This window comes from Entelurus aequoreus, linkage group LG09, assembly GCF_033978785.1.
Source record: "Entelurus aequoreus isolate RoL-2023_Sb linkage group LG09, RoL_Eaeq_v1.1, whole genome shotgun sequence".
Classification (NCBI taxonomy): domain Eukaryota; kingdom Metazoa; phylum Chordata; class Actinopteri; order Syngnathiformes; family Syngnathidae; genus Entelurus; species Entelurus aequoreus.
Window position 1 is genome coordinate 19,748,857 of NC_084739.1, and position 24,366 is coordinate 19,773,222.

Below are 24,366 nucleotides of genomic sequence, written 5' to 3' on the forward strand. Positions count from 1 at the left end.
ATGGCTGTGCACCTACGCTTCCTATCCAATCTGACGGAGTTTGAGAGGTGCTGCAAAGTGGAATGGGTGAAACTGCCCAAAGATAGGTGCGCCAAGCTTGTAGCATCGTATTCAAAAAGAATTGAGGCTTTAATCGCTGCTAAAGGTGCATCAAAAAAGTATTGAACAAAGGCTGTGAACACTTTTGTACATGTGATTCCTCCCGCCTCAAAGACATGCACCTGGGGATAGGTTGATTGGCAATGCTAAATTGACCCAAGTGTGTGAATGTGAGTTTGAATGTTGTCTGTCTGTGTTGGCCCTGCGATGAGGTGGTGACTTATCCAGGGTGTACTCCGCTTTCCGCCCGAATTCAGCTGAGGTGGGCTCCAGCAACCCCCGCCACCCCGAAAGGGTCAAGCGATAGAACATGGATGGATGGATTTCTTAGATTTTCATGATTAATACATTTGCATAAAGCTCTAAAACTTTTTCACATTGTCAATATGGGGTTTATTTATTGTGTGTAGAATTTTGAGGACAAAAATTAATTTATTTCATTTTGGAATAAGGCTGAAACTTAACAAAATGTAAAAAAAAGTGAAGCGCTGTGAATACTTTCCGGATGCAGTGTATGGTTATCACACTTTTCTTCTTTGCCATCACTGATGCACTTCTGTGGTAGCATTGGAAAAAAGTTAAAGCAAAGCTAAAAAAAACAACATTCTTGTTTGATCACCTGTAGATGCTCAATGAGATGAGGTTTATGATTGATGGGCTGAACTTCCGGTTTTGTTTGACTTTAGAGGCATGCTGTTTTTTTATATACAATGATTTGACCTGTGGGGTACGCCAAATGTTGTAACATATGTGTTTTTTGTCCAGATACAGAATCCGCGCCCACGGGACACCTGGAGAATAAACCTTTAAATAGGCAACAGAAGTCGTTTTTGATCGACGAAGGAGTTAAGGGCGTGCAACTGAAGAAGGAACTAACTCTGGGTGGGCGCATCAATATCAACCATCTTGAAGGCGGATTATGGTTAAAACCTTCTGTTGTGCTCAAACGACTGACCGTCACCATTGGAGGATTCAAAATTGAACTACTCCCTGGACCGTCTTATCTCCATGATGCCGACGCTAACTTTGACAGTAGTTTTTCCTACGGCGGCGACATTGGGTTTACTATGTTGTCCGAAGATGCCGTTAGTGTGTCTAATTCTGAGAAAGTTCCCCACTTGGATGATGCCAAGAAGAAGTGTGTAGATGATATTCCCCTTGGACTGGGTCCCTACGTGAACCCAAATGATGTCCAGGCGGCTAATGGGATGGAAAGTAAAAGTTCTTTTCCACAGGAATCTGGAGTTGACAATCAGAATGTGGTAGGAAAACAAAAGCCTGACAAAGATGGTGTTAAATCGCCACCAGACAATGGAGCAGCTAGTAACACGGTGGATGTTAAAGAAAGGAAAGGAATTACAGCCAAAAACCTACTCCAATCCAAGCAACCGCTTAATTCCAATAAGAATAAAGGATTGATTCCATGTGAACAAAGCAGCATGGCTAAGGGAGCTAACATTTCCCAAAGTGTACCATCCAGAGTTGTCCAAAGAGATGACCTTCCTAAATCAAAATGTATTAAATTGAAGAGAAGTAGTGAATCTTTAAAAAGGCCTGGTGAAAACAACCCAAGTGAGCATGCTTCTAAACTCCAAAAGATGCACACAGGAGAAAACAAAGTCAAGCCTATTTCTCCAGTGAAAAAGACGCCATCTAGTGGCTACCATGCAGTTGAGCAGCACAGTCCAACCAAACCCTCCCATGCTCAAAACTCCTCACATACCGCCCGTCCAGGCCATTCTCTCAAAACGCCAGAAGAAGCCGTACAGGAGAAGCCTAAAACAAAGAAGCTGGAAAAGATCCTTCAAAGGCAAAAAAGTAAAACGTCAAGAAGCATCTCGGTGGACGAACCACAGCTGTTTGTCCCAGATAACGCTCCGGCTGTGAAGAGGGAAAGTATCGAGGAGCAGCCTGCCAACAGTGAGTCTGTGTGGGATGGAAACAACTGCTGCGGTTTGTGCAAGAAACACCACAACAATATGTAAGTCATGAGTGCCAAACTTTTACTGTTGGCATTACATTGAAAAAATGTGTACCTAGGTCTTGTAAATCTAATTAATTATGTAATCTTGTGTGCAGCAATCACAACAATTTGCAGTTAATTCAGGCCCAACTAGTTGGGGCCTAAACGGGTTGCGAAGGAAACCTAAACATAAAAATGTTTTGGTCTTCCAGGTTCATGGTTGGCTGCGGCCGCTGTGACGACTGGTTCCACGGCGATTGTGTTGGTCTCGACCTGCCTAAAGTACGTGAGATGGAGGAGGAAGATGAGATGTACGTGTGCTTGAAGTGCTGTGAGGAGGAGAGCAAAAAGGTGGAACCTGACCGCCCGACCGGACCCGTGCCCGAAATAAGAACTGGCACACCGGATCATAAGCAGGCTGCCAATCCAAAGCCAGGATCCTCCCAGGCACTGACATCAGGGAGTGTCAGATCAGTAAAGAAGGTAGGTCATGTCATGTTTATTTTTGTATATACTTAAGCTGTTGACCAAAATGTATTTTTTCATTATAAAGGATTATAAAGGTTTCACTATGTGCTTATTTTTCTCCAGCTAAGTGATGCTCTGATAATAATCATAGCCAGTATTTCCACTACACAAGGGTTTGTTATATTTTTGCTTTTACTTTCCTTGGACACTGATGGCTTGCACAAGGGTGTATGCTAAGGTCGCTGTACTCACTATTTTGTAGCTTCTCACTAAAGTTGGACTCACTGCACTCACCAACCACATTGTTAGCTATGCAAAACCCCTACTGGTACTACCTGTACAATCTAATGAGATCAATAAAAGAGCTGTATCTATATTCTGCCATTACAAGATGATAACACTGAGTTTTGATTCGCACTATCAGAGGGGCATTTAAAATGTTTATTATTTCGTTTTTGATTATACTGATATGTTGTAATATAAGACATTTAGTTTTTAAGACATATATTTGGTCTTAAGCATGGTTCTGTGCTATTCTACAACATTTCACATTTTTGTTTAAACTACAATTGCCTCAGTAACCCCCAGTCAAGCGCAAGCCGTGGCCAACCAAACAACATATTGTACATCTGCAAATACCCAGATCTTCATTTACTTAAACTTTGTTGTAAAGATTTAACCTCGAGTCAACCAAAAACACATGGAATATAAATTACATGGTTTGATAGTTTGTGCAAAATTCTGCCAATATACATAAAAAAGGTCATTGAATTGTAAACTCATAAATCATTTAAAGGGGTCCTATTATGTAAAACGTTTCTTACTTGTTGGCAACTGCCTTTGTGTATTTAGGATTGCCAGTAAAACAAAATCTTTGCAATGAAGTGTTTTAAATGTAGGGAAAACAATCATACTATGACCCCTTGAAGTTTGATAGTGTCAATCAAAAACTGAGCCTGGTTATTGTTTCAAAGGCAGAATTGTAACAAAGTGTATATTTATGTGTTTAATTATTTAAAAATGTTCTAATTTTGAGGAATGTTTAGTAAGTATTGTACTGTATTCAAATAATCCTTAAGTAATTTTCCACCTCATCTGCAATAGGAACCAGGTAGAAGATCGTCTACAGAACCTTCTCATAAAACAGGTATTTGATGTGGCTTTAATGTGTGTACACCAATATGATATTAGCGATCAATCAATGTTTTTTTTAGGGTTAATAGTAGATTATTAGTAGACAAGGAGGCCGATAACCGATATTTGGAGCCGTTATTCATTTGCAGTGAAAGTGATTTAAACATGAATATTATACATCAGTAAACAGATGGCCAAGGCTGTACGTTGTTTTTCTAACTTTATTTTCTAAGAAACGTTGGACCAATAGCGACATAATGTTTCATGCGGCGTTAATATTGTGGTTTATTCAGCACCAAAAAACATTTGGAGAAGTGTGTCCAATACTGCAGATCAGAGGGACATCAACATTTGCATTTCAAAATTTACAAAATCTCCTGGGAAAATTGGTAAAACATATGGGATATCGCTACATCACAATAACTTGCCGTCTACTTAATTGCATACAATTTTATGGCAGTTTATCGATTTATTACATTAAGTTCCTCGTAAGGAACCCTGAAATATTGCAAACATTTAAATACAAAATATTCTCACCTCCCTTTTTATGTAGCTTATAGTTGTAACATTTTTTAAGATGGCTGACATAATTTTATTCTTGAATTTTACAGAAAGTATGAGAATGTGTGAGCTGCTGCCTGCTCTTCTTAACCTTTATAATACGTTTTCTATTTGTGAAAGTATTAACATAAAGTTTGTATTTTTGGCAGAAATATATTTTGTGGTCTTCATGTTCATCCATCTTTGTCACATTATTGGATTGAAACACGTAACATGATACTCTGTGCGCTCCTTTAATGAGCAGCGGGTAGAGGCTTGTCCAGGGACTTGATCTCTGCAGTCGCAAAAACAAACAAAACATAACCGAGAAGATGCCAAAAAAGAAGTACAAAAACTAATTTCCCACCAAATTGGAAGTTTTGACAGGTAAGCAGAAGAGGTGTACTGTAGGAGAACAGCATTGCAAGGGGGAGAGAGAAAGGCGAGGGCTAGGCAAACAAACTAGTGCTTGACCAGTGGTTAGTTACAGGGGGTGAATCTTTGGGTGCCTAATGATTCGATCCGATTCGAGTTGCTGGGGTGACTATTAGATTCAGAATCGATTCTTGATTCAACACAATTCTCAAGTCAAACTGATTCCGCAATGTATTATTTGTATTAATAATTATAGTGAAACTTTTTCAAAACAGTGAACAGGGTCAAAAATCTCCTTCTGGTGGCATAGAGATGGCCTAAAAAGTATTGAATTTGTATTTATTGAAAAAAAATATCTTTGTTAAATCAGTATTTGCAAATTATGAATCAATTTAGAAAGGGGATGAATAAGAATCGCGATTCATTTGTAAATTTATTTTTTTGTGCACCCTTAGTTATTACTGTCTACTTAAAAAAAAATTATATACTAAATACTGATATCATATGCGTTATCTATTGTATCTGCTGATGTAGTTGTATACCAACAAAAAGGGCTGATACCTATATACGTCAAAATGCCAAATATCGGTGCCAATAATTGGTCGATCTTTAATGAATATATAGATGGAAATAAATAGCCTGTTTAGCAAGGAAATTGTTGGTGATATAATTATAGCAGTATTTTGAGGTTATTTTTAAACTTGATAGAAAATAGTGCTACACAATTTATCCAGAAGTAAGTGGTTGGTTTGGTCTCGCTCATGCAAACATTAAGTGATGTGTTATTACATGCTGAAGACAACTTTACATTATACAGAATTTTAATTTGAAAAAAACGCTTTGTTGTAGCTGCACTTGCGTTTGTGTATTCATACTAACCTTCTTATTCTTGGTTCTATCCTCACAGGATTTCCCCTCAAACTTGAGGCAAAAGTTAAATCTGCATCTTCCACTTCAAAAAGGCGTGCATCTGTGGAGGAGATCAGGCGCAGCGTGCGTGATTCTCTGAAAGAAATCCTTATACAGAGGTAGAAAACTTCCATAAAGTACATCTTCATTGCAAAGCTTTGAAACGCTGTGTACATTTGCTGAATGTGTAACGCTCTCTGCATTTTAGGTTGAAGGACTCTGACTTGAATATACCTGTGGAAAAAGCGTTAGAAGTTGCCAAGAAGACAGAGAGAGAACTCTTTCATATGTATAAAGACACAGAAAACAAATACAAGAACAAGTATCGAAGCTTGATGTTTAACCTTAAAGATACTAAAAATAATGTAAGCGCTGTTTGAGATTTCTCTAAATGAGAACAGACATGATGTGCATGTAAAGTCTTGTTGCATTTCACTTCACATCTAAAAGGTTTTATCCTACTACTCAGGTTCTCTTTAAGAAGGTTCTCAAGGGAGAAATCTCTCCTGCTAATCTAATCCGAATGAGTCCCGAAGAACTGGCTTCCAAGGAATTGGCTGCTTGGAGGCAAAGAGAGAACCGACATGTGAGTAATTGTCAAAACCTACCACCTCACACATTCTGCTTTTGATTCAATCAGATCGTCTGTTGGGTAAAAATAATAATGTTCTATTTTTTCCAGACAATTGAAATGATTGAAAAAGAGCAAAGAGAGGTAGAGAGACGCCCAATCACAAAGATCACGCATAAAGGGGAGATTGAGATTGAGAGTGAAGAACCAGTGAAAGCACCTGAGCCCGTGAAGGTACAAGACATGCGATGCCTTTCATTGGTTGCACTCGCAAGTAGGCCGGTAAATCAATTAATCAATTAATCAAATGGTAAAATAAAATAAAATAGTTAACTTCGCCATTTATAAATGGCCATGTCTGATTTTCCTTGTGTTTTTTTTCTAGTCCGTCTTTTCTGACCAAAAGGGCTCACAAGAGGCGTGCGTTTATTTAACAACAGAATTTAATTAATGGAGTGAATTCTCATGTCATCAATCTATGATTTTTGTATTCAGTGGGTGGAGGCAGGACCGCTAGCTTACACAGATGCACGAACAAAGAGTCTTGCAAGTGAAAAACACCACAAAGTAACAATAATTAGGAGGAAAAAAGATGATTGTAAAGCCAACTGTCCATGTTTGGAAATATTCCAGCTTCAAACTAAATAAGCAACATGAGCCTATCAACACAGACAATGAGCAAGTATGCTCAATTTATAGGAAAGTTATAGCAAAATAAAAGACCGGATCGAGTTTTTCCACTGGGGAAAAACTGCACTTCAAAATGTTAAATATTTATTAAAGTGTTATTTTTGCTAACACTTGAGTCCTTTTGATTTTCATGTTTGTGTACTTATTTTGGATAATTGATTAGTTGTTGACCTTCCAACTACAATGGTAAAAATTCTAATATATATATATATATATATATATATATATATATATATATATATATATATATATATATATATATATATATATATATATATATATATATATATATATATATATATATATATATATATATATATAATTGATTAGTTGTTGACCTTCCAACTACAATGGTAAAAATTACATATATATATATATATATGACACACAACCGTTCAAAAGTTTGGGGTCACCCAAACAATTTTGTGGAATAGCCTTCATTTCTAAGAACAAGAATAGACTGTCGAGTTTCAGATGAAAGTTCTCTTTTTCTGGCCATTTTGAGCGTTTAATTGACCCCACAAATGTGATGCTCCAGAAACTCAATCTGCTCAAAGGAAGGTCAGTTTTGTAGCTTCTGTAATGAGCTAAACTGTTTTCAGATGTGTGAACATGATTGCACAAGGGTTTTCTAATCATCAATTAGCCTTCTGAGCCAATGAGCAAACACATTGTACCATTAGAACACTGGAGTGATAGTTGCTGGAAATGGGCCTCTATACACCTATGTAGATATTGCACCAAAAACCAGACATTTGCAGCTAGAATAGTCATTTACCACATTAGCAATGTATAGAGTGTATTTCTTTAAAGTTAAGACTAGTTTAAAGTTATCTTCATTGAAAAGTACAGTGCTTTTCCTTAAAAAATAAGGACATTTCAATGTGACCCCAAACTTTTGAACGGTAGTGTATATATTAGGGCTGCAACAACTAATCGATTAAAATCGATTATAAAAATAGTTGGCGATTAATTTAGTCATAGATTCATTGGATCTATGCTATGCGCATGCGCAGAGGCAATATGTTTTATTTTTTATATTTTAAATGTTTTGATTTTAAATTTTAAATTTTTTTTTTTTATAAACCTTTATTTATAAACTGCAACATGTACAAACAGCTGAGAAACAATAATCAAAATAAGTATGGTGCCAGTTAGGGCTGGGAATCTTTGGGTGTCCCACGATTCGATTCAGAATCGATTCTTGGGGTCACGATTCGATTCAAAATCGATTTTTTTTTTCCAATTCAACACGATTCTCGATTCAAAAACGATTTTTTTTTTTTTTTTTTTTTTTTTTTTTAAATGAAAACAATACACAACAATACCATAATAATGCAATACAATTTCAAAACCAAACCCAATTTTGGAGTTCTGAACTTGTGATTTCTTGCAGTGTTAAGTGGTAATATTTCACATTTGTCGCAATTGACTTCATACCCTGATAAACAGCCATATTCAGTGTTGACATTATTGATATAGTGTAGAGAGGAGTTAACATGTGACAGGTAGAGAATTATGTCGTCACAATACATCGATAGCTTATTATACTGAGAGCCAATTTTTATAACATTAATATTATTTTCACTTCTTATTTTTGCAGCTAAGGGTTCAATAACCAAATTAAATAATAATCCAGATGCAGGACATCCCTGTTTTACTCCTCTTTTTAACGAAAAAGGTTCTGAAATATGATTATTGGTTTTGACTGATGCCATGGGCCTTGTATAAAGCATCTTAATCCATTGTATAAAATTATCTCCAAATCCAAATTTACGTAATGTGCAAAACATAAATGAGCAGTTTATGCGGTCGAATGCCTTCTCCGCATCAACAGTACATACTGCTGTGGGATAAGGGAGACTTCTAGCATAGTAAATAACATTAAACAATTTCCTTGTATTGTCTGAAGATTGTCGACCTTCCATGAAGCCAGTTTGGTCAGTATGAATTAATTTTCCTATTACATTTGATAATCGTGTGGCTAAGATTTTTGCCAAGATTCAAAAGGATTCTCTAATCATTCAATACATAGATTTCAGCAGGATCTACCCCAGTCTGCTGACATGCAAGCAGAGTAGTAGATTTTTGTAAAAAGCTTTTATAATTGTAAAGGACAATGTTTTATCAACTGATTGCAATAATGTAAATTTGTTTTAACTATTAAATGAACCAAAAATATGACTTATTTTATCTTTGTGAAAATATTGGACACAGTGTGTTGTCAAGCTTATGAGATGCGATGCAAGTGTAAGCCACTGTGACACTATTGTTCTTTTTTAATTTTTTTTTATAAATTTCTAATGATAATGTCAATGAGGGATTTTTAATCACTGCTATGTTGAAATTGTAACTAATATTGATACTGTTGTTGATAATATTCATTTTTGTTTCACTACTTTTGGTTTGTTCTGTGTCGTGTTTGTGTCTCCTCTCAATTGCTCTGTTTATTGCAGTTCTGAGTGTTGCTGAGTTGGGTTTGGTTTTAGAATTGGATTGCATTGTTATGGTGTTGCTGTGTATTGTTTTGTTGGATTGATTAATTTAATTTTTATTTTTTTTAAAATCCCAAAAAAAATCGATTTTTTAAAAATGAGAATCGATTCTGAATCGCACAACGTGAGAATCGCGATTCGAATTCGAATCGATTTTTTCCCACACCCCTAGTGCCAGTATGCTGTTTTTTTCCAATAAAATACTGGAAAGGATAGAAATGTAGTTTGTCTCTTTTATCCGATTATTAATCGGAGTAATAATCGACAGATTAATCGATTTATCAAATTAATCGTTAGTTGCAGCCCTAATATATATATATATATATATATATATATATATATATATATATATATATATATATATATATATATATATATATATATACATATATATATATATATATATATATATATATATATATATATATATATATATATATATATATATATATATATATACACACACACTACCGTTCAAAAGTTTGGGGTCACATTGAAATGTCCTTATTTTTGAAGGAAAAGCACTGTACTTTTCAATGAAGATAACTTTAAACTAGTCTTAACTTTAAAGAAATACACTCTATACATTGCTAATGTGGTAAATGGCTTTTCTAGCTGCAAATGTCTGGTTTTTGGTGCAATATCTACATAGTTGTATAGAGGCCCATTTCCAGAAACTATCACTCCAGTGTTCTAATGGTACAATGTGTTTGCTCATTGGCTCAAAAGGCTAATTGATGATTAGAAAACCCTTGTGCAATCATGTTCACACATCTGAAAACAGTTTAGCTCGTTACAGAAGCTACAAAACTGACCTTCCTTTGAGCATATTGAGTTTCTGGATCATCACATTTGTGGGGTCAATTAAACGCTCAAAATGGCCAGAAAAAGAGAACTTTCATCTGAAACTCGACAGTCTATTCTTGTTCTTAGAAATTAAGGCTATTCCACAAAAATGTTTGGGTGACCCCAAACTTTTGAACGGTAGTATATATATATATATATATATATATATATATATATATATATATATATATATATATATATAAAATGATGCTAACAATAATATAGTTAATCAGTAATAATTTTGTGGTACAGTATATCATCGAGCAAAACTTATCATCCAAGCCTACTTGCATGTAAAGGTGTAGTACAACACTACTTCATGTGTTTGCAGGAGGTTGAATCTCCAGTCAAAGTGACAGAAGCCCCTGTAGAACCTTCGAGTGGTCCTGAGAAGGTCGAAGAGAGCACAGATGAAGAGAAAGACACCACCAAGCAACACAAGGCTCATTTATTTGACCTCAACTGCAAGATCTGTACAGGTAAACTGCAACTTGAGCCTGGGTCATGATGATGTCAGACATCATGAGCCTCAATCACTGGTTTGTTGTGTTGCTCTTCTTACCCTTTCTTCTTACCCGTTAAGGTCGTATGGCGCCCCCTGTGAAAGAGGCGCCCACCAAAGTGGTTAAAGTTGCTACTACGGTGGCAAAGAGGCAGTCTACCAAAGGAGATGAGGCGTGCACTGCACCCCCTGCTGTTGAGGACGACTTGCATCTCTCTGTCCTAGAAGAGAGCTTTCAGAAGGCTCAGACCAGCTATGAGCGAAGGTGACCAGCCATTTTGAATGTTGGGTTCTCTTTGTGTTGGAGTAGTCGCTAATGTACTGCTCTCTCCATCTAAGGTCTGATTCTACATCTGGTGGAGATGATGACACGTCGTTTCTCTCCACTCTGACATCCCTGTGGCGAGGTTTCATTACTATGCACTCTGTGGCCAAACTTGTCACAAAAGCTTTCCCTGTATCTGGCAATTTGGACAACTTGACTCAGGTACGCCACCCCTGAAAAGAACCCCCTCCAGACAGAACACTAAGTGTATCATGTTGCGAATAGGATCAATGACACCTGACATGTATAACCTGCCCTCTAAAGAAAAACTTAACAGATGTGATTTGTGATGAAAAATACTTTGAAGCTTTACGTCAGAAAAACCTGATTTGTTAGCACACTACAGGTATACTTAAAGGAACCAACAATGAACACTCCATAAAAACGGTTGTAAATTGTCATCAGTTTAATGGGCAATTAAACCTGACTACTTGTAAAGTATAATCACATGCAAATGCTTAGAGCAATGCTGTATCTTCTTCTAAAGGATTTTCCAGACAGCATCCAGGTTGGTGGGAGGATAAGTCCCCAGACTGTGTGGGACTACTTGGAGAAGATCCGTGCAACTGGAACTAAAGTGAGATGTTTATCATGGATTACGTCTCACCAACAAATAAGAAATATTGTCTTCTATTGCTGCAACGTGCTGTTTTATTTCATCTGGTGATTTTACAGGAAGTGTGTCTGATTCGCTTCTCCCCTGTGACCGAGGAGGACGAGATCTCCTACACTCTGCTTTATGCCTACTTCAGCAGCAGAAGGCGTTTCGGGGTGGTGTCAAACAACCGCAAACAAGTGAAAGACATGTATATCATTCCTCTGGGTGCTACTGAAAAAGTGCCACATCAGCTTGTGCCCTTTGATGGACCTGGTGAGCCAAATTGTTTGTGCTTCTCTCTCTGTGAACACCTTACAACTAAAAAAAACTTGTTTTTCCCCCGCAAACAAAGTACTGTGCAAAAGTCTTGGGCCACCACTAGGGATATAAAGATAAACGGCATTAATGATAAACCAAAGTAAAACTCCAGAAAGCTAGTATTACCATTGTGAATTAAAATGATCGTAATACTTTGATTTGATAAACTCTGGGATGGGTGTTAATACTTATTTACTGGAGATGCCAGTTTGCTTAAATGCTAACATGAATGCAAAAGACAATAATGTCATTACCTATTTATAAACAACATAACGTCTGAGCAACTAAGGTATTCATTTGTGCACGTTGAACATACAGGCTGTACTCTCTTAGTATTGAATAATGGATCTATACTCTGAGGAATATGACACAGAAGTCTCTACAACAGGAAGTGAACGCGTGTAATGAAATTAACTGGACGTGCAACCTTAATTTGGCCTTTATCATTAAAGAAACTCTCCAAACTTTTACAAATTAATACGGAAGAAGACAAATGTATTTAAACACTCAAATAATGAACAATTTACTGAAAAAAAGAATAAACGCAACAATTTTGTTTTTGCTCCCAATTTTTAAGAGTTTAACTCAAAGATCTAAAACTTTTACTGTACACACAACATACCTATTATTCTCTAAATATTGTTCACAAATCGGTTTAAATATGTGATAGTGACCACTTCTTCTTTGCCAAGATAATCCTTCCCACCTCACAGGTGTAGCATTTCAAGATGCTATTTAAATAGCATGACTATTGGACAGGTGTGCCTTAGGCTGCTCACAATAAAAGTCCACTCTAAAATATGCAGTTTTGCTTTATTGGTGGGGGGTCAGAAAAGTAGTCAGTATCTGGAGTGACCACAATTTGCCTCACACTGTGCAACACATCTCCTTCGCATAGGCTTGAATCTTCCTGCAAAAAGCAGATACGAGCAAAAAAATCTAACTATGCAATCGAATAGAACCCTATACTTTATCAAAAAAGATTTGTCGAGTGATATCAAGGATTATGCGTCGGTCGCGTTTCCAGACATATCAAACTATTGTGCTCCAGACGCCATTCTACACGACAAAACAGATGGAAGCTTGGAAAAGCATGGAGGTCTACAACTTCTTTGTGTGTGGCTGGGTCAAGGAAATTGGTATCAAGATTCTCCCGGATAAATATGCATAGTTTTTGCTTGGGTAAAGTTGCATTTCATGATTTAATTTTGCGTCTTCCGCCATTTTTGTTGCTGTTGTACACGCCGTTTACGGTTGAGGGTTTCCCCCGCCTTTATCAAAATATAACTATAGATGTCAACATTGAGTATGTGCTGAAAGATTAATTAATGATTGTTGTCTTTGGTAAAAGCTTAACTCTTTAAGGTTTTGCTCACATTTGCTTTCTTTTATACAGACACGCCGAGTTGGTGTTTTTCGAAACACTCGTTGCAAACATGTGTTTAAGAAATACAAATAATATAAATAAATAAATGATAAATGGGTTATACTTGTAAAGCGCTTTTCTACCTTCAAGGTAGTACTATACTTTGACAGTATTTCCACATTCACCCATTCACACACACATTCACACACTGATGGCGGGAGCTGCCATGCAAGGCGCTAACCAGCAGCCATCAGGAGCAAGGGTGAAGTGTCTTGCCCAAGGACACAACGGACGTGACTAGGATGGTAGAAGGTGGGGATTGAACCCCAGTAACCAGCAACCCTCCGATTGCTGGCACGGCCACTCTACCAACTTCGCCACGCCGTCCCCTGGTAATATCAAAATTATACTTAAAGGCCTACTGAAATGAGATTTTCTTATTTAAACGGGGATAGCAGGTCCATTCTATGTGTCATACTTGATCATTTCGCGATATTGCCATATTTTTGCTGAAAGGATTTAATAGAGAACATCGACGATAAAGTTCGCAACTTTTGGTTGCTGATAAAAAAAGCCTTGCCTGTACCGGAAGTAGCGTGACGTCACAGGTTGTGGAGCCCCTCACATCTACACATCGTTTACAATCATGGCCACAAGCAGCGAGAGCGATTCGGACCGAGAAAGCGACGATTACCCCATTAATTTGAGCGAGGATGAAAGATTTGTGGATGAGGAAAGTGAGAGTGAAGGACTAGAGGGCAGTGGAAGCGATTCAAATAGGGAAGATGCTGTGAGAGGCGGGTAAGACCTGATATTCAGCTGGGAATTAATAAAACAGTAAATAAACACAAGACATATATATACTCTATTAGCCACAACACAACCAGGCTTATATTTAATATGCCACAAATTAATCCCGCATAACACCTCCCCCCTCCCGTCCATATAACCCGCCAATACAAATCAAACACCCGCACAACACACTCAATCCCTCAGCCCAAAGTACCATTTACCTCCCCAAAGTTCATACAGCACATATATTTCCCCAAAGTTACGTACGTGACATGCACATAGCGGCACGCACGTACGGGCAAGCGATCAAATGTTTGGAAGCCGCAGCTGCGTACTCACGGTAGCGTGTATCCAACTCAATGTCCTCCTGGTAAGAGTCTCTGTTGTCCCATCTCCACAAGCATGCATATCCAACTCAAAGTCCTCTTGGTAAGAGTCTATGTTGTCCCAGTTCCCCACAGGCCAATGGTAAAGCTTGACTGTCATCGTTCGAGAATGTAAACAATGAAACACCGGCTACGATGTAGCCGCTACGTGTTTGTGTTGCTGCAGCCGGCCGCTAATACACCGCTTCCCACCTACAGCTTTCTTCTTTGTTATCTCCATTGTTCATTAAACATATTGCAAAAGATTCACCAACACAGATGTCCAGAATACTGTGGAATTTTGCGATGAAAACAGACGACTTAATAGCTGGCCACAATGCTGTCCCAAAATGTCCGCTACAATCCGTGACGTCACGCGCAAACGTCATCATACCGAGACGTTTTCAGCAGGATATTTCGCGGGAAATTTAAAATTGCACTTTACTAATCTAACCCGGCCGTATTGGCATGTGTTGCAATGTTAAGATTTCATCATTGATATATAAACTATCAGACTGCGTGGTCGGTAGTAGTGGGTTTCAGTAGGCCTTTAAATGGGAAATAATAAACGTTAAAAGTATATCAAACAAACCTTTAACGAAGTGATCACTACATTCTTCGACTCTGCTCCCTTGTGAGCTTCTTTTGTAGTCGTCATTGTTGGTACAATCTTGCACTCTTCCGCCCTTTTTGTTTACCTCTCGAGGAACTCTGTAGAAATGTTTATCATTTTTGTGACTTGAACGATTCGTACTACTGAAAACAATGACACAATTACACTAAAAGTACAAAACTAGAATCATAACAGCCCATCAACTCATCCTCCATAAACTAAGAGGTAGCTTTTTCTGGCAATTAAATTAACAATTCACCCTTGGTCTAGGTATGCTGTAAGTGACATTCTAGTGATGTGGTCATTAAAGTTTAGTCAAAAACATGGTAGCTTAATTCTTATGCAAAGTACTGTGTTCAGTATCATATATGTATTCATCATCACATACTGTACATAAACCAACATGACTGCTAATAAATGATGTGCCTGCTTGATGATCATAACATAGTTCACAGCAGGGGGTGTTTGAAGTGTGAGGCGGGCCTCTCTAGGAGGGTTGCATATGACGTTTATGACGTTTGCATATTATGTTTATTTCCAACACGGAAACAAGATTACAGCACATATTTACAGTGTCACACAAAGTTGAACACGTCTGAACTCTGAAAATGAGTAGGAAGAAGCGTAGCTGATTTGATCCTTTCTCCATTATCCTTTAGCTGTAACAAATAATTTCGTTCACTTCCTGTATTCAATCTGAAATGTAAATGCATGCATACATAATAAATAATGATACATTCACATAAATAAAAAGTTATCAAAGAGTTCTAGTCCAAATAAATACATATAATGTAGATGGTTGTGAATATCTAAATTAATATTTAGTTTTTACTATTTACTATAAGGCATGGGAATGGTTTACTTTTTAAACGATTAGTACCAAATCAGTACTTTAAAAACAGTGCAGGCCCAAACTTGTACATTTAAAAAAATTTGAAAAAATGCCTTTTGACTTTTATGGAATTTATGTGACATTCAAGTTCAACAGGCTACTAATTTAAATACTTCAATTATGTAAATGGAATGATAACTAAGAAATACATTCAAATATAAGAAATGTAATCAACAACAAATGGTCATAGTTGCAGCAAGAACATAGAGAATGTGCAAAAAATTACTTACTTGAGTTTTAATGTTTGATACTCATATTTCCGGATGTTCCTAAATGCAACCTCACTTGCTGTAACCGCCATTGGTGCATAATGAAGTGCTGTCTCGTTGTGGCTGCTGGCTAGGCTAGTGCTGCAGTGCTAACAGTCTTATAAGAGCTGCTGTTGGTGTGTTAAAGGGGTTATTGTGCAAAACCAACTTTTCTTACCTGTTGACACCTTTTTGTGTATTTGGGATAAAACATGGGGTGCCTAGCAGAGATATCAATTAAACAGTTTTGCCTATTTTCAAACGAGCTGTTTGGAATATGAGACTTTAGTGAGAAATATTTTGCCTTAGTTATGTAAGTGGATATCTTCATATTAGGGATGTTACGATAAACAGTCGGTAAAACTCCTGACGGTTAGTATTACCGATTTTAAATTAAAATTATCGAAAAAGCGTGATTAACTGCACTGTGAACACCTCACGGAATGACTGGTGCCAGCTCGCCTGCTTTAATGAAAACAAGAGACATTGAGGTCTTTCCCCATTATAAAACAACGTACTCCAATCTAAACTTGTATAAACACATTACTGTCTGAGCAACTAAAGTTAAAGTTAAAATACCAATGATTGTCACACACACACTAGGTGTGGCGAAATTATTCTCTGCATTTGACCCATCACCCTTGATCACCCCCTGGGAGGTGAGGGGAGCAGTGAGCAGCAGCTGTGGCCATGCCCGGGAACCTTTTTTGGTGATTTAACCCCCAATTCCAACCCTTGATGCTGAGTGCCAAGCGGGGAGGTAGTGGGTCCCATTTTTATGGTCTTTGGTATTACTCTGTTTGAACTCACAACCTACCGATCTCAGGGCGGACACTCTAACCACTAGGCCACTGAGTAGGTTAGAGATATTCAACAAGCGGTGCTCTTTTCGAACAGAGTGATCGTTGTATACGATACGATACGGAGGTCTTTTTATGTTCCGCTGGACACAGTTACACACTTTTCATTTAAATAAATCTTAGTGCTACACTACAGACCAATATTTAAAACAATAAAAGCTTAGCCATTAAAACAGATAAAATACTAAGACTAAAACACTATCAGTGAAGCATATGAAACACAAAACATGCAAAATAGTGGGTTGTCCCAACAGTGTGTCTATTTATTTTAGTAATTTAAAAAAATATTCAAAATATTTCAGTGTGTGTATTGTAGTACTTTTTGAGCACATTCAACAATACTGCGATAATAATAACCGTGAGAGTTTTGGTCACAATAACCGTCTTATGACATTTTCATATTGTTATATTCCTACTCCATATATCAGACCTGGGCATTGTACGGCCCGCGGGCCGCATCCGGCCCTTTGCGCATCCCTGTCCGGCCCGCGTGAGGCCAATCATAAATTACAAAATACATTTCAAAAAGTATCTATGTCGAGTGTGCAATACAACGGTGCTGCTTTTGTTTTGAAAAGCGTTATTTGTATTACTTCCGTGTGGACGTATGCGCGTGTGCGATTGTGAGTGAATTGAACGGCGCAATTACAAATTACAAAATAAAGTTTAAAAAACATCTATGTCGTGCGCGCAATACAACTGTGCTGCTTTTATTTTGAAATGTGTTATTTATGCCGTATGTCCGGGGGGAACCTGTGAGTGAAGGTGCATAGAGACAAGTGATGAGACGCTAAAAAAAGGAAAGTTGATGAGGAATGGCGTGTTTCCAACAAGACATGGACTGCCAAGTATTTCTTTACATAAATTAACGGTAAAGCCGTGTGCTTAATGTGTGGTACACAGGTTGCTGTGTTTAAATATCATTTTAATCGTCACTACACGAAGAAACACGAGGGAAAATACCGGAATGTGTCTGATGAAGCGCGCGCAAGGGAGGCTGATGCGTTGATGGTAAAACTGCAACCCCAACAAGGACTTTGTGCCATATTTCACACCCCCAGAGATGCAGCCGTCAGGACAAGTTTCGTCATTTCTCACAAAAGCGCCAGAAAAAGTAAGGCGTTTTCTGACGGAGAGTTTATTAAGGAGTGCTTATTGGACTTTGTTGCGCTGATAATGCCCGGAGACATGGACTGTTTTTGGCTAACTTTGGATGAGAGCTCTGATGCAGTCAATTAAAGAGACAACCACAGGTAATGACTTGTTCACAGAGGTAAATGCGTGTTTGGACAAGCTGGCAGGTGTGACAATCCAATCCACTTTATTTATATAGCACATTTAAACAACAAAATGTTTCCAAAGTGCTGCACAACAATATTAAAAACAATATTCAAATATTATCCTTAGCTTCAGCAATGACTGAATAAAAAGAAAAAACAATTACATATAAAACCAATATAAAAAAACAATATAAAATAAATATGATTAAAAACTATTTTTAACAACAGATGGTTGTCCAAATCTGATGGGGAAAAATGTTGGATAATGCAGGATAAAGTGACCATCAAAAGCAATCTGCTTTTGTATAAAGTTAAGTTAGGTTAAATTAAATTATTATTATTATTATTAATTATTATTATTATTATCATCATTGTTATTTATCTTACGGTATATCAAAAATAATATTGAGCAAAATTTAATTGAAATATTGTCATGTGGCCCTCCAGCAGTGCTCGGGTAGCTTATGCGGCCCCCGGTGAAAATTAATTGCCCACCCCTGCCATATATGGTTGAGGTTTGCCTGAAAAGCTTTGAGCGAGTCCACCATTTTCATCCTCTTGTAGTCTGACGCTGTAGTCAAAAATTCCTTTTACCTCTATCCTCTTGTGGTGGGTAGAGCTGAGCGATGTGGACGAAAAAGTATATCTCGATATATGGTTGCTTAAACTGGATATTCGATATATATCTCAATATATTTTTCAGTGAAAGTATACATATAAAGATATTCATTTTTTAACGATATTCACTGAAATTGAAGTGAATGACAACTAACTGTACTGTAAACAATCAGTGGCACTTTTATTAACCCAGTTAGTCAAGATGGGTATTAACAGCACAGAAAATAAACTGTTTAAGTAGCACATCATTACATAACATAAATAAAATAGAAAAATATTTTTCTACATAACATAACATACTGTAGCTGTGCAAATAATACAACATGTATCAAACTCCGATAAAAAATAAATTTGCCGCCAGGCACTTTTTAATTCCCAGTCGGCGATGTAATGGACTGTCACACAAAGTAAATGACTTTACTTAATTGTTGATCTTCTTCACTTCGTCGTACATTTCGCTTGAATATTCTCTTCTCCAACTCTGTCGTCGTCATTTGGGATGTCTGTTGTGATTTCCCTTCCTGGTTCCATGACCCGCCCTTTCTAGCCTCTGATTGGCCTGTCCCTAATATTTTGCCCTACTCTTAACCAATCGTGACTCATCCTTTTAAACCAACCATCCAACCAACCAATCATGGATTTTCTTATACGTAAACCAACCAATCATTGATCTTTCCCGTATATTTTGTCCCCTGCCTGTGGAGTTGCATTAGTCCAGTTCTCTTTCTCTTCTACCGCTCTCTTCTTTTGTAACATGTAGCTTAGCTAACTGCTACATGGGTCTAAAAATAGCTAAGCTAAGGAAATCGCTACTTGTTTAAAAAATGGCGAAGCTACTGGGAAATGTAGTTAAGCTATGTAGCGTAGATTTTTAAGTTATTTATTTATTTTTAATTTGAAAATCGTATTTTCTACCACTGCAGTCGTAAACCGGAATGGATTATCAAAAACCGTAGTTGTTGGCGAGTATGCAGAAGTTGGCGTTTTACTTACTAGTTGGTCACTGGCACACTGCTGATGGCACAGTCGGGCTCCATATTTGCTTGTGTGTTGTTGTTGTTGTGGGTCAGTGCAGTGGTGGGGAGACAACAAGCACGTCTTGGAAGGGGGAAGGGGAGGCGTTTAATAGCTCATGGCGTGTTGCGGGGGAGAAAAAGGAACACAACAAATAAGCCGCGTTTGGTAATTTTAACATTGAACATTTTTTTATCGATATTATAGTTTCTTAATTCATATCTTGTTAAAAAATAATTTGATATATCTTACAAACTCGATATATCGCCCAGCCCTAGTTGTAGGGCAGACTGGCTCGTACATGCACATGCATCCTCCACTGTTGCCATATCTAATAAAAAGTAGTGTATAGTTCATCTAATATAGACCACAAGGAAGTAGAGATGTCCGATAATGGCTTTTTTGCCGATATCCCGATATTGTCCAACTCTTAATGACCGATTCCGATATCAACCGATACCGATATATACAGTCGTGGAATTAACACATTATTATGCCTAATTTTGTTGTGATGCCTCGCTGGATTCATTAAACAATGTAACTTTACCATGAATTGATTAACGTGGACCCCGACTTAAACAAGTTGAAAAACTTATTCGGGTGTTACCATTTAGTGGTCAATTGTATGGAATATGTACTGTACTTTGCAATCTACTAATACAAGTTTCAATCAATCAATCAAAAACAAGGTTTTCCAAAATAAGAGAACAATTTCAACTCCAGTTATGGAAAAAAAAAGGGCCAATATGGCACTGCCATATTTATTATTAAAGTCACAAAGTGTTTTTTTTTTTTTTAACACGCCTCAAAACAGCAGCTTGGAATTTGGGACATGCTCTCCCTGAGATAATCCTGATACCCATTACAACTATGGGAAATACTATACATTGACTTTCACAAAGTGCATTATTTTTTTTTTTTTTAAACATGCCTCAAAACAACAGCTACAAAAACAATGAAGGCACACAGCTTCAGTCCAGAGTATACTAGAGCATACTTGCCAACCTTGAGAACTCCGAATTCGGGAGATGGGGATGTGGGGGGGTATATTGTAGCGTCCCGGAAGAGTTAGTGCCAAAAGGGGTTCTGGGTATTTGTTCTGTTGTGTTATGGTGCGGATGTTCTCCCGAAATGTGTTTGTCATTCTTGTTTGGTGTGGATTCACAGTGTGGCGCATATTTGTAAGTGTTAAAGTTGTTTATACGGCAACCCTCTGTTTGACCTGTATGGCTGTTGTTTAAGTATGCCTTGCATTCACTTGTGTGTGTGAAAAAGCCGCATATGTTATGTGACTGGGTTGTATGGAGGAAAAGTGGACGTGACGACAGGTTGCAGAGGACGTTTAAGGCAGTGCCTTTAAGTCTTGCCCCAACAATGTTGTCCGGGTGGAAATCGGGAGAAATTCGGGAGAATGGTTGCCCCGGGAGATTTTCGGGAGGGGCACTGAAATTCGGGAGTCTCCCGGGAAAATTGGGGGGTTGAAACCGATACCAAAAATTTCCGATATTACATTTTAAAGCATTTATCGGCCGATAATATCGGGAGGCCGATATTATCGGACATCTCTACAAGGAAGTGTTTTAAATGTAGAAAAAAAAATCTTATGGCCCTTTTTAAATTTGGAAATGCTGTTAAATCACAAACAATTCCTCACGATTATGAGCCAAAGCTAATTGTTGTTGTGATTCAACAGGTCTCGAAAACAACCGAGCCAACCTTCTGCTGGGACTAATAATTCGCCAGAGGCCAAAAAGAGATTATCTTCCTGTTGTCTTGAATGAAGCAGCAAGGATGTCTCCTGAAGTCAAAGCCGTTCCAGTTTCTGTGAAAGAAGCGCCTGCAGAAGAAGAAGATGAGAAGCTCTTCTTGGCCTCCTTGACGACTCCGAATAAAAGCGAGCAGGAAAAACTCCTGGAGACTGCGGAGGCGACGGAAGAGCCGATCACTGAATGTTTTGAGGAAGCAGCTCCTTCTGGGAAGAACAATCCGGAGTCCCAAAAGCCTCTTCGCTTTCTTCCTGGCGTGTTAGTGGGCTGGGGTGGAGAACTACCGCCACTCCCCGATTTTGGAGAGACCCCGAAAACCGAAGCACTAACGAGCGCAAGCTCCAAGAGTCCGACTGCCGCTGCTCCCCGAGAACGCTTTGTCATTAAGAAAAAAGAAGTGAAACCCGTCCAAGCAGAACCGGCGTCTCCCTGCCAGACGGAGGCTGTGAACGCCTCATCGGGAAAAGCTGCTGAGGCGGCGCCCCGAAGTGCTCCCGTCACCCTGAGAGATAAGCCGCCGGACGTATCGACCGACGCTTTCTTGGAGAGCTTGTCGGCGACGACACAGAGCCGGGAAGAAGTGAGCAGCAGCCCCAACCCGGAGGACGCCGCTCTGTTCGCCGATGCAGACAACATGAAGCCGGAGTCCCAGGCGGCGTCAGATCACACTCATCACTCCAAAGCTCCTCTAAGTGGGATTTTGAAAAAGATTTCCGCCTATTCGAGTGCGACGGAAAATAAAGCCAGTGAAAGTTCCCCTAACGCTCCTGCGGAGACCAAACCTGCGCCTGTGTCGTGCGGCGCTAAGAACAGCCCTGTCACAACATTTCATCAGGGCCTGTTACAGATGTCTCAGGCCAAGCAGAAGTTGAAGGAACAAAACCAAAGTGAAGATCCGGCTGAGGTAAGATCGCCTTCAACTCTCCCAGCATGCATCAGTGCTGCAGCTGTCGCCCAGCAGCAGCCTGTTCCCAACTCCTTCCACAACCCGCACGTCCAGGACCAGAACCAGGCCACAGACGAGGCCCCCCAGGAGGAGCAGCGCTACACCTACTGCCACCCGTGGGAGATGCCGCGTCACAGCGAGGAGCGGGACGAGGGCGAGGAGGAGGACGAGGAGGAGGGCGAGGAGGACGGCCAACACCATCATCAACATCACCGCGGCGGCAGCAGACACCGCAGGGATTCTCACCACGGGAAGAAGAGCAAGCACCACAGCCGGGAGCGCGAGAGGAAGCACGAGCGTAACCACGACGACAAGCAGCGAGAGAGAAGCAGACACCACGCACACGGCGAGGACCGATTCGGCGAGAAGAGGAAAGAGCGATACCACAGCGACGACTACAGCAGCCGCCACAAAGAACGCCACCGACATCGGCGGGACTCGGACTATGAGAACGGACGCAGGGGCTCAAAAGACTCCAATTACTCCTAATTATTAGTTTTTTAAAGGAATTCCATCGATGGTGTTTGGTGCTCTGACACTCATTCAAACCACTTCTGCTTTTTATTTCATCATCACGTCCCTCCTTTGACCTTTTTGTATGAAGTCATAAACGTCATCACACTCACTTGTCCATTTAGAACCCTTAACTCAACCTCTAAAGTTTACCGAGCACTTCAAGCGGTGGTCCTAACATCTTTAATCTTAGTATAAAAACACACAAAAGTATTTCAATCGTTCATTTGTAAAGTGAGCGTCGTCACTTTCTCTCCACCGTTCATCACTCCCCATATCAAATTTTAACCTTTTATATTCTAAACATCTGCTTTGTGTGTACTGGACAGTCCTGGTAGTAATGATAAGACGTTCTTATACATTAGGTCAGTTTTTTTTAAGAGTTAAGACCTTGGCCACAAAAGGAAAACTATTGACTTTGCCTACGTTCCCAACTCGGCTACTTCTTTTTTTGTTTTTTTTAAAAGATTGCTTTAAATATTTTATAGTCTTACTCTCTATTGGCGAAGTGCGATGTACATTTTGGCTTGTAATATACCTTTAGAGATGAAGTGTGCCTTTGCACCTGTGTATGTACAGTTGGTAATAAAGCTCATTCTTTTTTTATTGTTGGTTATAAAAAAGAACTCACATTTCTGTGTACAGTAAATATATTAAAGATACAATCACCTAAAAAAAACACCTCTTCCAGTTTGTTAAATTAGTCAAAACAAAGACATCTTCACCAGGTTCTTTTTTTACAAAGACTTAAAAAGCAGTTCAGTCAATTTTGTCTTACGGTTTCAAAGTAACATTCACAACTGTCACAAATGACTACACTAATGAAAGTAGCTGTCCTGATAAACATGAGAGCAACACTGTCACTTAGTGGCGGGATCGAGTATAGCTGCATTTAAGTGTTTTGGTGTCTTAGGTGGTTTGTACTGTTAAATAAATAGAAATTCAATATTGTAAACATGCTAGTTTAAGTTATAGCATTTATGCTTTTTATCTAAATGTTATATCAGAAATTAAATTAATTTGTGTTTTTAATAATTCAATCTAATCAGACTTTTTTTTTTTCAATATCCAGTTTATCACAAGTTTGCTCTTTGCACTGCTGGTATGCAGCCTGTGGTGGTTTGACAGTCTATCAGGCGCTCATAGGACGGAATTGTCATTTACTGACCTGCTATTATTGCGTGCATATTTTTCATTAAGAGAAATTTGCGTTTTGTTTTGCATCCAACCCCAAAATAATTGCAACAAAAAAAATGGACT

The 24,366-nt window shown here is 38.5% G+C and overlaps 1 protein-coding gene across 2 annotated transcripts in view; it reads left to right on the forward strand.

Annotated features, from left to right (window-relative positions):
* Nucleotides 1-23,717, forward strand: part of phf3 (PHD finger protein 3) — a 34,465-nt gene extending 10,748 nt beyond the window's left edge. Inside the window, exons 4-17 of one of the 2 annotated variants that reach the window (XM_062058294.1) lie at nt 865-2,080; nt 2,275-2,545; nt 3,635-3,677; nt 5,487-5,607; nt 5,697-5,853; nt 5,958-6,074; nt 6,171-6,293; nt 10,422-10,569; nt 10,674-10,857; nt 10,932-11,079; nt 11,405-11,494; nt 11,593-11,788; nt 21,575-22,551; nt 22,648-23,717. In XM_062058294.1, coding sequence (XP_061914278.1) covers nt 865-2,080; nt 2,275-2,545; nt 3,635-3,677; nt 5,487-5,607; nt 5,697-5,853; nt 5,958-6,074; nt 6,171-6,293; nt 10,422-10,569; nt 10,674-10,857; nt 10,932-11,079; nt 11,405-11,494; nt 11,593-11,788; nt 21,575-22,551; nt 22,648-23,082 — 4,226 coding nt within the window. In that variant the 3' untranslated portion in view covers nt 23,083-23,717. Of the gene's footprint in view, nt 1-864; nt 2,081-2,274; nt 2,546-3,634; nt 3,678-5,486; nt 5,608-5,696; nt 5,854-5,957; nt 6,075-6,170; nt 6,294-10,421; nt 10,570-10,673; nt 10,858-10,931; nt 11,080-11,404; nt 11,495-11,592; nt 11,789-21,574 lie in introns of both variants that reach the window. The other variant, XM_062058293.1, reaches the window with a different exon arrangement.
* Nucleotides 23,718-24,366: the final 649 nt, after the last annotated feature.